This window comes from Balaenoptera musculus, chromosome 3 (assembly GCF_009873245.2).
Source record: "Balaenoptera musculus isolate JJ_BM4_2016_0621 chromosome 3, mBalMus1.pri.v3, whole genome shotgun sequence".
NCBI classification, from domain to species: Eukaryota; Metazoa; Chordata; class Mammalia; order Artiodactyla; family Balaenopteridae; genus Balaenoptera; species Balaenoptera musculus.
The window spans coordinates 128,788,977-128,802,754 of NC_045787.1; the positions used below are offsets into that span (position 1 = coordinate 128,788,977).

General features: G+C 45.2%; 1 protein-coding gene across 3 annotated transcripts in view; it reads left to right on the forward strand.

Moving 5' to 3' along the window:
- Window positions 1–13,778, forward strand: part of GRIA1 (glutamate ionotropic receptor AMPA type subunit 1) — a 307,614-nt gene that overhangs the window by 184,018 nt on the left and 109,818 nt on the right. For all 3 annotated transcript variants that reach the window (XM_036848990.1, XM_036848988.1, XM_036848991.1), the window contains exons 6-7: window positions 7,144–7,305; window positions 9,298–9,465. In XM_036848990.1, the coding sequence (XP_036704885.1) occupies window positions 7,144–7,305; window positions 9,298–9,465 (330 nt within the window). The remainder of the gene's footprint in view (window positions 1–7,143; window positions 7,306–9,297; window positions 9,466–13,778) is intronic.

Genomic DNA, 13,778 nt, shown 5'->3' on the forward strand with positions numbered 1-13,778 from the left:
CTGGGACAACAGTTTGAAAGATCACTGATCTAGCCAATGCCCTCATTTTGCAGATCAATAATCTAGTGCCTGGAGAGGGTGAGAACACTACCCGAGGGTAGACAGCTCATGAAGTTCAAAGACAGGACAGAACTTATTCGGTTGTCCCTAAAATTATTTTCCTGACACTACTTATTTATGACCCAGTTCAGAATATACTACACACAAAACAGTCAATAACAAGACCTCTTTGGTCCACAAGATAAAAGCTGAGAGACTGAGAGGTGACAGGATGGAAACTTACAAGAAAACCATGAAAAGGGTGAGTGAAGACATCTGTAGTGTATGTTTCATCCCTTGGTGTAAATTAAGCAGTCAGCCTGCTCCAGGTACTGGGCTGTGGATACCGTGGGGACCGAGGTTCCTGCTCTCTAGGGTCACACGGTCTTCTAGGTCTAAAGGAGATGAGAAGCAAGGCTGCAGTCGGAGAGAAAGCTGGGAAAGACCCCAAGGGAGAGAGAAATAAAGAGCTTTGTGGTTCACATCCCAAGGACCAGCACCCATTAAAGGAGCGGAAGACTAACACCTGGGTCTCCTAGAAACCTGCTAATTCCTTCTTAGTATAAAGAAGCAGGCCATTGCAAGGGCTTCCTTGAAGGACAGGAGATAAGTGAATCAGACTGATGGGACTAGCGTTGAGGGGGCAGAATGTACAATGGCTAGAAAATAAGCCCAGAGTCTTGTCACTTGCTATGACTACGGTCTCTGTCCCTCACTATCTATGTTATGTTAGGCAGAAGCTACTCCATTCATTTAAGACTCAGTTTTCTAATCTGCAATGTGGGAATGATAAAAGTACCTGCTTCACAGGATTGTCACTGGGATTAAATGAGATCATACAAATAAAGCTCTCAGCACAGTGCCTACTACAACACAGTACAGGTCTGATACACGTCAGGCACGGTGGTTGTTACTGTCATTATTATTTTAGCCAAAGTCTGCATCCCATGATTTCGGTCCATTGGTTGGTGCTGGCCTGCCTTCCAGAACCTTAGAAAACAAATCTTCTACCTCTTTTCCACGACAGCCTTTCTAGGATTCAAATACATCCTTCACTTCCCTTCTTAGTCTTCCATTATTTTCAGGTTGAACAGCCCCACTTTTTTCAAGCATTTCTAATGTAACCAGACTTTTCAAACTGTACTTCCCTATAACTATCCTCTCTATGGAGCTGTCATCTAAGAATTTATCTGACAATTTGGGGAAGCTTGCCACATTCAACTTGTGCCATTCAGAGTATAAAGTGCAAGTTCTTCAATTTGTTCTAATCTTACCTCTTCTAGACCTCAAGGGGAGGAGATGGAGGGAGTGCTCTCTCCGGCATCCCAGGTCTTGTTAAATAACCTTCTCCTTGGCCCCTTAACAATGTTGGATGTTCCCTCTTCCTTCTAATGGGGGTGGTGTCCGCCCAAGCAGGACGATGAGGGCTGAACAGCTTGTATGTGACCCCTGGAAAGAACCCCAGAGAAAAAGGAAATCTGGCTTTGAAGATAAAGCTTTTTATCCTTTGAAAGCTGTGTTCCCATACACCTGCCTCCTGTTGGCTCAGGTGTCTTGCCTGACCCAGTGCCTGGTTTCAAAGCAGTTGTAACAACACCTAACCTCTTCTGACCCAGTGATAATGATGATGGTGAATGTGATGATAATAATAATAACACTCATAATCGCTGATGATTATAATAACATTCATTAAGCACTTACTATGTGCCAGACACAGCTCTAAGTGCTTTATGTATTTTTTTTAAATCTTGCTCCAGTTCTATGCTGTAGGTGCTATTATATCCGCATTTTGAAGACCAGAGAGCTAAGACTCAGAGAGGTTAAATAACCAGTAAGCACACATAATCAGGTTCTTTTGTTTCCAGGCACACATGATAATTAATAGTCATAATGATAACTCAGAGCTTCCTCGTGATCCTCAAAGCATTTTCTAAATCTTTACAGCAACATGAAAGCATGGCTAATGTAGTTATACTGTTAAACATCTCTTTAGGATATTATAATTATTTGAAATGCCTTTTCATTCTAATCCTTTGAAAATTATCATTGAGATATGATAGATGGAATGACTATATTAACCAGTTTAATTAATTGAGCACTTTTTCCCCCAGGCATGCTATTTAAATGACTGGTCAGCATTGCATTGCCTTCTACGATGAGTACATAGGGAATACAGATCTTAATCTCAGCTACCCCTCTAACCAGCCTACAACTTGAGGCCACTAGTCTCCTCTCTGGACAATGAGGGGTTTGACCTGATCACCAGTATCTTTGCTTCAGGTGTCTGTAAACCTAAACTATGCCCCATGGGTCAGATCCAACTGCTACCTGATTTTGTTTGGCTCATGAGCTAAGAATGGTTGTACATTTTTAAATTATTAGAAAAACGAAAAGAAAAATGATACTTCGTGACGTGTGACAATTACGTGAAATTCAAGTTTCAGTGGACACAACCATGCTCATTCATTTTCTATTGTCGAGGACGGCTTTCGCGCCATAACAGCAACATTGAATAGTTACGACAGAAACCACGTGGCCCACCAGCCTAAAAAATTCACAATATGACCCTTTACCAAGAAAAATTTGCTGACTCCTGCTATAAATGTGGGGTAGGTGGGCACTAACAGACCTCGTATAAATCAGAGGTTTGAGAAACATCTAACCAATCTCTAACCACCATCATGGTGTCAAGGAGAGAAACCTACTGTGCCCTCCCACAGATGTTGCTTTAAGACAGAAAGCTGTACTGGAAGGCCCCTCTTTGGCAGAGTAAGACATCTCTTCTAGGCTATTAACTGTCAGCCACACCGTCTGAGCTTCTTTGTCCCTCTGTCTGGGGCAATATGGAAATGCCATCCTAAAGCTAGCCTCCTGTGTTCCTCCACTGGCAAAGCAGTGTAACACATAGACGAAGAAGACAGATGTGATGGCTGGACCACCGCTGGATTCCTTGCTTGCTGGGTGACCTCAAGGGAGTTTCCAAAGGTCCCTGAACCACAGCTCCGCACACATAAAATTGGGACAGATACTCACTTATGCAAATGAGCACCCGGTGCCTACTGTGCATGTGCACCTCTCAGGGTTGTTTGGGGGGATTAAATAGGATTATGTATATAAAGCATTTAATAGAATGTCTGGCTCAGGATAAGAGCTTGGGAAATGCTTAATAAATCTAAGGGTGACTCTCGACTGATTATTTCATTTTTCAGTTTTAAATGACAACTTCATAATTCTCAAAAGGCTGTATGAAGATGAAGTTATATAATGCATAAGAAGTGACAGTTTTGCCATTGTTGTCATTTCTGTTATCCTGAGGAACAATGCTTCTGAAGCTGCATTTCAGTAGAGCGTTTAACAGCGCCAGTGTTCTTTAATTCCAGGCCAAGAGACAACAAATTAAGCAGGGCTCCCTTAACAGGCCGTATCAAAGAGTCAACCAATGCCATGACTTCTCTTCCCTGTTCTGCCACGGCCACTCCCTCCCCCACTTTCCAGGGACTTAACAGATGATTCTGAACCAGCAACGTATATCAAAATTATCTGAGGATCTATTTTTATTTTTTAACAGTACTAAAAAGAAAACATATTCACATGGTAAAAAAGAAAAAAATTATTCCCTCATTTTGTGTCCTTTACCTAACATCACAGATAGGAGCTTATTTTATCATTCTTTGTCCCTTCCTTCTCAGGGGAGCTGAGGAGTTCAGTTAGAGGTCCCATCAGTTTGATTAGATATAACTTGAGGTTTGGCTCCAGTAACCTTGTAGTCAGACACTCTGGTGATGGAGTTGAGTGGCATTTATGTTTGAATAAACTCTGCCATTTCCCATGGCCCCCATTACGTTGATGGGGGCAGTCAATACAAAATGCCTGGGAGCTCGTTACAGATTTTCAAGCGACAGAATTTGACTGCAGGAGGTCGCTTTCATTTTATTCTCTCAATAGTTATTTTATGAACAAGATGTTCTTTTTAAGATCTCTAAAAATTATGGGAAGTCTCTCAACTGTGCATTAGCTTTTAACCAGGGGTGGGATGGTTGTACTCTTAGGTAGTAGAACGTCTTGGAATGCCTATTGGGTACGAGAACCTAATTCTGATTTCATCTGTACTAAAAGCTTGCTAGAAACTGTGCAATTCAGTAGACCCCTGTGAATGTGTGCAAACTGTAGCTATGGGAAAAGTTAATCACAAAATATATTTCCAACATGAGCTTCTCTTTTCAAACAATTAAAATCATCCACTGGCATTTACTGCCTGGTGATCACACTTCCCCTTAGCTCATAAGCATTCTTGCTTGAGGAAAGTCTTTGGCTTTTATTCATTCACCCAACAAATATGTATCGAGCACCTACTCTGTGCCAGGCATTGTTCTAGGTGCTAGGTTCTAGTATACATCCGTGAACAAGACAGAAAGGGTCCCTGCCCTCATGGAGCTGACATTCCAACCCGAGGAGAGAGGACAAGGGAATAAATGAGCAAACGAGATCATCTCAAATGGTGATAAACAGGGCACTGAGAAGGAACTGACTGGACTGGGTGTTGGGGGGTGACTTGACTGGGTTCTACTAGAACCAGGTCTTAAGACAGCAATTCAAGTACAAGCAGCTTCTTTGGCTGCGAATCCCAGAAACAACAGCAGGGAATCAGGGATGTGAAGGAGGGAAGGGACAGCGGGCATCTGATAAAAGTGCATAACCAAGACAGTTACCCCTCGGGGCTACGGAGCTCCATCCTTCAGGGAAGCTCTAGACCTGGCTGTAGAGCATGCCTCAGGGTTACCCCACCCAGGGAAGAGGATTCTGCAGTATTTATCTACGAACTCCCCATCTGTCATTGGTTGAGAGCTGCTCTGGGTGAATGAACTCCCTGATACGTCTGGCTTACCCTGCACGTAGGTGAAGTAATAGGTATTTGTAGTTCGTATATAAAGTGGAATATCAGTGTCTAAGGGGTGGGGGAGTGGAAATCAGCAGGGCATCAATAGCAACTACCACAGGGCAAGAATTGAATCTTACATAAGGGGTCAGGAAAGAGCTGTCTGAAGAGACTGCATTTTAGCTGAGATCCAAAAATATGGGCAGGAGTCGGCCAGGGAAAGCTCACTTCCAGGCAGAGAACAGCTAGGCAAAGGCTCAGGGCGGAACTGATCTTAGTTTGTTTATAAAGTAGAAATAATAAAGAATCTCAGAACTTTAGAGGCATGGGGGGGGGGTCTTTGAGTCATGAAGTCATTGATGACTAGATCATTTAGGTAAGGAAACTGGATCAAGTCAGTGAGAAATGAAGAGACCTGGGCAGAGCTGGGGCCAGTGCTCCGGGCTCTCAGCTGTCTGTCCATGGCTCTCCCCAACCTCAGTCCACCACACTGCTTCCCCTGCTCCTTCCCCCATTTCACCCCCAGCGATCTGGCAGTTTCTCCAAGCTGTGGAGCTCAGAGAGCAATGACTTTATGATCCCTGCTCAAATTCCTGCAGTGGGCCGCCAATTATACCTTAAAAAGAAACCCAGGTGATCACAATGTTTTATGTGATCCAGCCCTGGGCTGCCGACTGCATTTTCCGCCCTCTCTCTCTCTCACTCACTCACTCACTGTGCTACAGTCACACCAGCCTTCTGTTTCTGGAACATGCCAAATATCCTCCGACCTCTGAGCCAGAATGCTCTCCCCCAGATTTCCACAGAGCTCACTCACACGGCTTCACTTCACTCAGGTCCCCATGCTGACACCACCATCTCAGGGAGGCTCAAACGTATCATGACTCCGGGGCATGGCACTGCCCTCCCCTCCCCATCCTCTTTTCCCACTTCACCTTCCTTCAGAGGACTCATAGCTACTGCATAGTATACTCTGCTGGACTGTACTCTAGACAATGTGCTACATATTTACTTTTCTTTAATTGAAGTATAGTTGATATATAATACTATATGTTATAGGTGTACAATACAGTGATTCACAACTTTTAAAGGTTATACTCCATTTATAGGTCTTATAAAATATTTGCTCTGTTCCCCGTGTTGTACAATACATCCTTGTAGCTTATTTTATACCTAATAGTTCGTTTGTTTATGGTCTATCTTTCCCACTAGAAAGTAAGCTTTGTAAGAGAAGGAAGTTGTTTTTCTCACAATTAGAAGAGTACACTGTAGGTTCTCAAATATGTTCGTTGAATGACAAGTGAGCGAAGACCTACAGAAGACCTTAGTTCTGGTCCCCTCTCTGCTACTAAATCAACGAATGACTCTGTGAAGATGATCCTCCCACTATGGTCTCGATTTCTTTATCTGACAAATAAGCATATAATTTCTACCTTATAAAGCCATAAAGTGAAATGCGGCCGTAGATTTGAAAGTATTGTACACTATAGAAATATATTATACAAATACAAGGTTTCCTTTCTAAATGGAAGGCTTCCTGAGTTTCAATGAACTTCGCCAAATGGGGAGGAAAGTTTCATTCCCAATAAAAAATGCTTTGCGGATATGAGAACTGATCAGGCCTCACTGGCTAGAGAAGACCTCGGCTGTGGCACAGGAAAGAGCACAGGGGGAGGGGTAATCAGCATCCAGCCTCTTCTAGACACGCTGGTGACCTTGGGGAGCCCTCAGGCGCTTGCCCCTGATGGACTTCAGATTCCTCTCCTCTCAAAAGGGTGGAGAGTGGTGATGGTGGAGGAAAAGCCTCCCCCTCTTTTGTGTTTTATTCTATTGCATATCTGTGTCGTCATAGGAATCACTGTGCACCACGCACTTGACATGGATCGTCCCACTGCCTTTTCTCCCCCGCCTCCTAACCTCCATTATTCATAGGAGAAAACGTCAGGGAACTCGGTCCAAGGTAGTAACTCACAGCTGTGAGCAGCAGAGCCCACCCTCCAACCCAGGCATGGCTGGCTCCTGCGCAAGTGCTCTTAACCATTGTGCTAACTCTGTGCACAAACTAAGTGATAACAGAATTCAGAAGGGAGGGAGACACAACTGTCTCTCCATTACGTCGGTTTCACCTTAAGTAGGAACTGGGTGGAAAAGGCTGTGATTCTGTAACATGGTTAAACGGATGTATCCAGGCAGCATATTCTGACTTCTCTCCCCTCCTCTCCACCCAGGGTTTCATGGACATTGACTTGAACAAATTCAAGGAGAGTGGAGCAAACGTAACAGGTTTCCAGTTGGTGAACTACACAGACACCATCCCAGCCAAGATCATGCAGCAGTGGAAAAACAGTGATGCTCGGGACCACACCCGGGTGGACTGGAAAAGACCTAAGGTAAGAGGATGGGCAGCAGGAAGCAAAGGACCAGCCTGGTCCCTCTGCCTGCCCTAGATTCCTGGGTAGTGTTAGCCTCTAGATAAGGATAGACTTTCTAAGAGGAGCAAGTTAAGCAAAGTGTATCCATAAAGACTGAGGGTATGGACAATCCAGAATGACAATGGTTTTAACAAGATAAATATTTTGATTTTCTTTCATATAAACAAAATTCAGAAGTCAGCACCCCAGGGCTTGTGTAATGGCTTCACAATCATTCGAACACTGAGGATTGTTCTATCTTCTTGCTCTGCTATCCTCAGCATATGGCTGCTACCTTATAGCCCCAAATGGCTGCAGAAGCTCCAACGATTACCTCACTATTCCACCCAGCAGGAAGGGAAAAGGAAAATAAAAATCAAAACTGCTTCCTATAAGAACTCTTTCCAGAAGTCACACACAGATCTTCCCTTCACATGCTATTGGCCACATCTTAGAAACCTACCCCAGCTACCTACAGGGGAAGCTAGAAAATGATGTCTCTACTCTGGGCAGGACCACCATGTTGCACAGCTCCAGGGGGATGCATTTATTTCTTCATGGATTGAGCCTCCTAGATTTGTGCAGTGAGCTGGCCCTTTTTCTAATCAGCCACGTACCTAGCTAAAAATCAAGGAAATTTAACTAAGCAATAACCAGCACATCTCCTTCTCAGAGAGTCTACTACCAATTATCATGCTGACTACCCGTCTCTCACTTCCCAGCAAGGCAGCTTTAAATCCTGCAGCCAAAATCTATATTGTTTGCTATTTGATAATGGCTTAGAATAAGGATAAGGGATAATTTTTCTTTCCCACATCAAATCCAACAGTTTGGCAATGGCTGTGAGAAACACTGTGTTGAGAAGGATTCTGAGGCTAAATTTGTTTATCTGGGGCAAACTGTGGATCCTTGGCAACTTTCTCTTGCCATTTGTCAATTTCTTTTTGTGAATGGCAGGCCACTTAACCGAGATGCTTCTCGTCCCACTTTTGCTCGAACTGAGTTAGCAATTCAGAAATAAAAACTTATTTCAATATGAGCTTAAGCAAGCAAAATCACAAATGTGCTTTAAAGCAATGAGCAAACCACACAGCAGTTAATTCATTAATATGCAAAAAGCCCACCCAATTTCCAAAAGATTGGAGCTGATTATAAAAATAACAAAATATAATGTATATACTTTTAAAATAGCAAGAGAATCAAAGTTAAGAACTGGAAAAATACATATACATTCATTCTACAACTCTACTGTGAACTTAGAATGTGCCAGAGAACATGCTAGACATTGAGGACAAATTAATGAGGACAGACATGAGTTCCAGTGCCGGGAAATGTTGTTATTGTTATCCTGCTTTTGTTTCAACATTTTCACCCGCTTTTAGGCGAGAGGGGGATAAAATTGAGGGTTAGCATGAAGAAGCATAAGGGGAAAGTTTGCAGAATGTAAACCTGCCACTTGAGTGAACCACATGTGGAAATAATTAAGAGTTGACCCTTCTTGGATTATTCTTTTTTTCTTTTACTGTCACCAGGGATGGTGGGGTAAATTGTTCCTCTTGGCTCCCAACTGATGACTATAACACAGAGAACACCAAGTGGTTTTCCATGGACTGTATCAGACAGATACAGATGTGTTGTATTTAATCTATGGATTCTTTTTCCAGTTGAACCAACATTTTCAGATGGCAAGATTGAACACAAAATTCTAAAGTTCTCTTCTAACATCACAACCTGCAGTAATACTGAACTCACAATCCAGGGAGGCAATATTGGCTATGAGGTGGAGCAGGAGCCCCCATCTCAGAGGCAGGCACTTCCTGGCTCACGACTGCTCCCCTCCACCCCCCCACTCCCCATCCCTGGCCCGCTGCAGGCATCCTCACCACCGGGAAGCTCCTTCCCAGATGCAGCTCCCACCTGCCTCCCTGTCAGCTCGCTCTGACACCTAACTGTCTCTGTTCCTCCCACTAGTACACCTCTGCGCTCACCTACGATGGGGTGAAGGTGATGGCTGAGGCTTTCCAGAGCCTGCGGAGGCAGAGAATCGATATCTCTCGCCGGGGGAATGCTGGGGACTGCCTGGCTAACCCAGCTGTGCCCTGGGGCCAGGGCATCGACATCCAGAGAGCTCTGCAGCAGGTGAGGCTGGCAATGGCTGCCCCATCGTATGGGAGCCTCACGGGGGATTTCAGCATCAGTTTCAGGTGGGACGTAGCTATTTAAAAGAAAAGGTAGAGCACGCCTCAAGTTTGGACTGCCACTGCATTGTGTCTGTGGCTCTTGGCGTACATGGAAGGTCATGCAGAAATTTGAAAAACAAAACAAAAAAACGCAGTAGTATGGAATAGTCATTCCTGATAGCACAAAAGCTCTGTTTTCTGCTTAGGGTTTATGTTAAAAAGGGGAAGCCAGTGATTCTGTATTTGAAAAGGGGACTTGAGATATACAAGGATGAAACTGAACCATTTTAGCAGTCCCTTGGAGACTCCCCCTCTTGCCCTGATTTTCTGGATTTCTTCATTACCTTTGCTTTCTGTGCACATGTCATGATGGGACCCTGAAAATGTTTCTCGGGACTTCTGATTCTATTTTCTTGCTTCTCAGCATTGCAATCATCAATTTTGTTCGCGCTTAACAACAGGTAAAGAACGGGGATAGAAAATGGTCAGGCCCCTCCAATCAGTTGGCTATGCAGAGTATTCTGAGGCTGAATCCAGATTCAACAGGGGGGAGTAAATACTCAATTAGTGATATGTCTGCTGTGGAAGCAGGATGAGACAGAGGTAAACGTGAGCCATGTATTTAACATTCCTGGTTTAGAAGGTTCTGGGGATTTGCCCAGTTTTATCACTCTCTGAGCTCCTAGAAGTCTCTAGAAGTTTCTAGAAGCCCCTCAAGCCCAGGCTGTGGTCCTCCAACTCCTGACGGATAGCACTATACAATGCCTCTCATGCCTCCTGAGAGAGGCTGTGTTTCCAAAGGGGACTGGGCAAAGAGGGCAGTGCTCACTGCAAAGGAATGTCCAAGTATCAGACACAGTGGCAAGCCAGCCAACAGCAAGATATTTTGGTGCAAATGCCTCTCAGGACCTGCCCTCCCCATCCAAGAGTTGCCTAGATAAGACCAGCTCTACTTTCAAGACTCCATTCAACAGAAGATGAATTTGGACTCCCAGGGAAGGAGAGATGCGTTTCTGAATGAGGGAGAAATGTAGAGCAAAATGTACAACTATTCCCATTCGTTTTCCAGCCACACGTGCACAGCTCTAACAATTTTCACAACCTGGAGAAAGAGACAAGACAGGAATATCACAGGCTGTTCTTCAGCTTGGATGAATTGCCTGCACATGGAATATGAATTATACTTCTGTCCTTTGGAATGAAGTGAAGCAGCTGCCCTGTGACTACACGCAAATGGGTCCACCCGCAGCCCCTTCTGCCCTCCCCCTGTCTCTGTGCAGGGCGGCCCCGAATCGCTAGGCAGCAAGAGCAGACACCCACCAGCTTCAGAATGATCGCCAAAGGTGCCGTGCCCGCCTTCTGGCTTGTTTAAAACGCTCTTCCAGACCCCACAGTCGAGACAGATTCTTTTGCAGTGTGAAGCTAGTTTCAGGAGGTCCCACGGACTTGCCCTCAGCTTCACAACCCTTCTAGCTCCCTTGCCCCTCCCATCTTAAGGGCATCCCTGGAAGGATATCCTGATGCCATCGTGACAGTGATGAAGCCTGGAGACGACGTGGGTGGCAGGAAGGGCACTGAATCAGGAGAGCTGGGGGTCCAGGTCCCGCTGGGCCCCTGAGTCTCTGGGTGACCTTGAAATACTCATTCAGATCTCCTACACCCTTCCCTTTCCTCATCCATGACAATGAGGCAGTTAGAGAGACAACTCTTGGGTCCCAACTGGCTTAAGAACTCTAAGGATCTAATTTATTTTCTCTTATGCTCTAACCCATGTCTTTCTGGTTGTAACATGCTCAGGCTTCCACTTCTGCCTTCAGTGGGGTTGAGAGGAGGCAGTTGCCTTAGTCAAAAAAATAATAATCTCTATACTGTCTTGAGTCAAGACATGTGTGTGCCAGTCAGCTGCTCCTGAGAGCCTACTCCGTGCTCTGGTCTGGGGCCAAGCTCTGGGGACAATAAGAGAAGTCAAGACCTGCCCTCAAGAGACTCCCTTCGGTCTCTACTGGGTGTGGACGTAGGGCAGGGAGAACTAGCCACAGAACAAACCCAAAAATAAAACCAACATTCTGATCTAAAAATCAGCTGTTCAAACTGATTACTTTCAAATCTTTGTTAATCACCTAGAATCACAAACACATATTGCTGAAAGAGACCTGAAAGATTACGACGCCCATTTTCCCTTACATTATAGATGAAGCAGCTGACCTAGAGTAGGCAGTGACTCAGCCGAGGTCACAGAGCAGCTTAGCAGCACGGGCTGGACCAGACACCCATCCAGGGCTCTTCTTCCTGTCCCACAACTGTCCTGTGGCCCCAGGGGCCTTTGCTTGTACGCACTGAGCTCCAGGGCCTTAAACACACAGTCATGGCCACTGTCCAACCATCTCACCCTCAAGACCCATCTCTTGAAAAAGCCATGCCCCTAGGGAGAAGCAATGTGCCTACAGTAGACTGGGTAAATCCCAGTGACATTCGGTCCTTGGAACCCAAGGTTGGGGGCTCGAGTCTCTTCTGCCCTGCCCATTGGCCTTCAGGTCACACATGGGGAGGGACCTGTGGGTCAGCTTGTGGTAGAGCTGGGATGCCTGTGAGTTAGGCCAAGAGGAATTAGCACATTATTCTAAAAATAATGGTAATACCAGCTATGATATGTCCAGGGCTTACTATGCACAAGGTACTGAACATATTTTACATGTTTGATCTCACTGAATCTTCAATATAACCCTCTGAGGTAGCTGGTTGTATTAACTGCGCTTTATAAACGCAGAAACTGAGCTACAGAGATTTTTTTAAATTTCCCAAAATTATACAGTTAGTGGTAAAAGTGGGACTCCAACCCACATCTCCTTGCTACCTCACCCTGTCTCCGTAACTGCTCTGCTCTGAAGCCGCGAAGGCCCAGCCCAGCAGGTGAGACACGAGCTATGGCCCAGCCAGCACCAGCACATGGCCTTGGGTAATATCTACATGCCCCCGCTCCCCCCCACCCCACTATAGTTTCCCCAGCGGCAGAGTGAAGACAATCAACCTGCCTGCTCCCTGCCTGACATCCAAGGAGCCATTCAGAATATTAATGAGCCCACATCCTGGAATTCCTCAGCACTCCAGGAAGGAAGAGGCATGAGGGCGCCCATAAATTGGCTTCTGGCTGGCAGAAAAGATCCAGCTCCCCAAGTCAGGCTGTTAGCATCTGGGGGGTCATAGGCCCTTTGAGGATATGATGGGAAACAAAGCTTTGTACTCTTATTCCCAGAAAATGCACACACATATATTTTTGCATGACCAGGAGTCAGGTGGACCATAGACACTCTTAGAAGCCCAGCTAAGGGCCTCGGTTGAAGAATCGCTGCCCTAAATTAGGATCAGCCCTCTTGCCTTTGTGTTTGCAATCTGTCAGTCAATGACCACGCACATTGGAAGTGAAGGTTTACGTGGCACATTGCTAGATGAGGTTGGGGCGAGGTGGGCAGCAGGGGTGTAAGACACAGTCCATACCTTTCAGGACTCAAGACCCAGTGTTGAAGGAAAGACAAGCTCCTGAGAAATAATAGCCACAAAGGTATAGATTAAGGGCTAAATAACACAGCCAGGCTCTTGGTGCTATGGAATGTCAGAAAAGAATGCCATGACTGAGGAATCTGAACATTACCAGGTTTCCTGGAGGAACGAAACTGGGGCTTTAAGTATGGTGACCATATAATTTATCATCCAAACTTAAGAGTGAAAGGGAGAGCTATTACCAATTATCCCAGAACAAGACATGTAAACTGAAACGATCCCAAGCTAACCGAGATGGATGGTCATTCATGCCTTAAAGGAAGGGTGAATTCGAACAAGGAGTGATTTGGGTTTTGGAGGGTCTGGGTGAGGATGTAAATGGTACCCAGCAGACGGCTAGAGTGAGGGTACCAGTGAGGACTTGTGGGCATCGCGCTTGGCTGTTAGCGTGCAGGAAGAGAAGAGCTGGGTTCACACCATGACTCCGCCAAGCACTATCTGGGGGGATCCCGGATTAATTGCTCCACTTTTCTGGCCTTAATTTCCTCATCTCTTAAATGGACATAATCCTCTTAGCACTGCCTCCCTCACTGGCTTGTCACAAGGCTCAAAAATATATTTTTTTTTTAAAAAGGGATAATATATAAGCTTCTTTGAACCTCAGGGTAACTGCATGAGATAGAGCAGGATTATTCTTCCCATTGTTCAGGTGGGCAAGTGGAAGCTCAGAGGGGTCCTGAGACTTAACTTGGCTAGTATAACCAGAATGTGGTC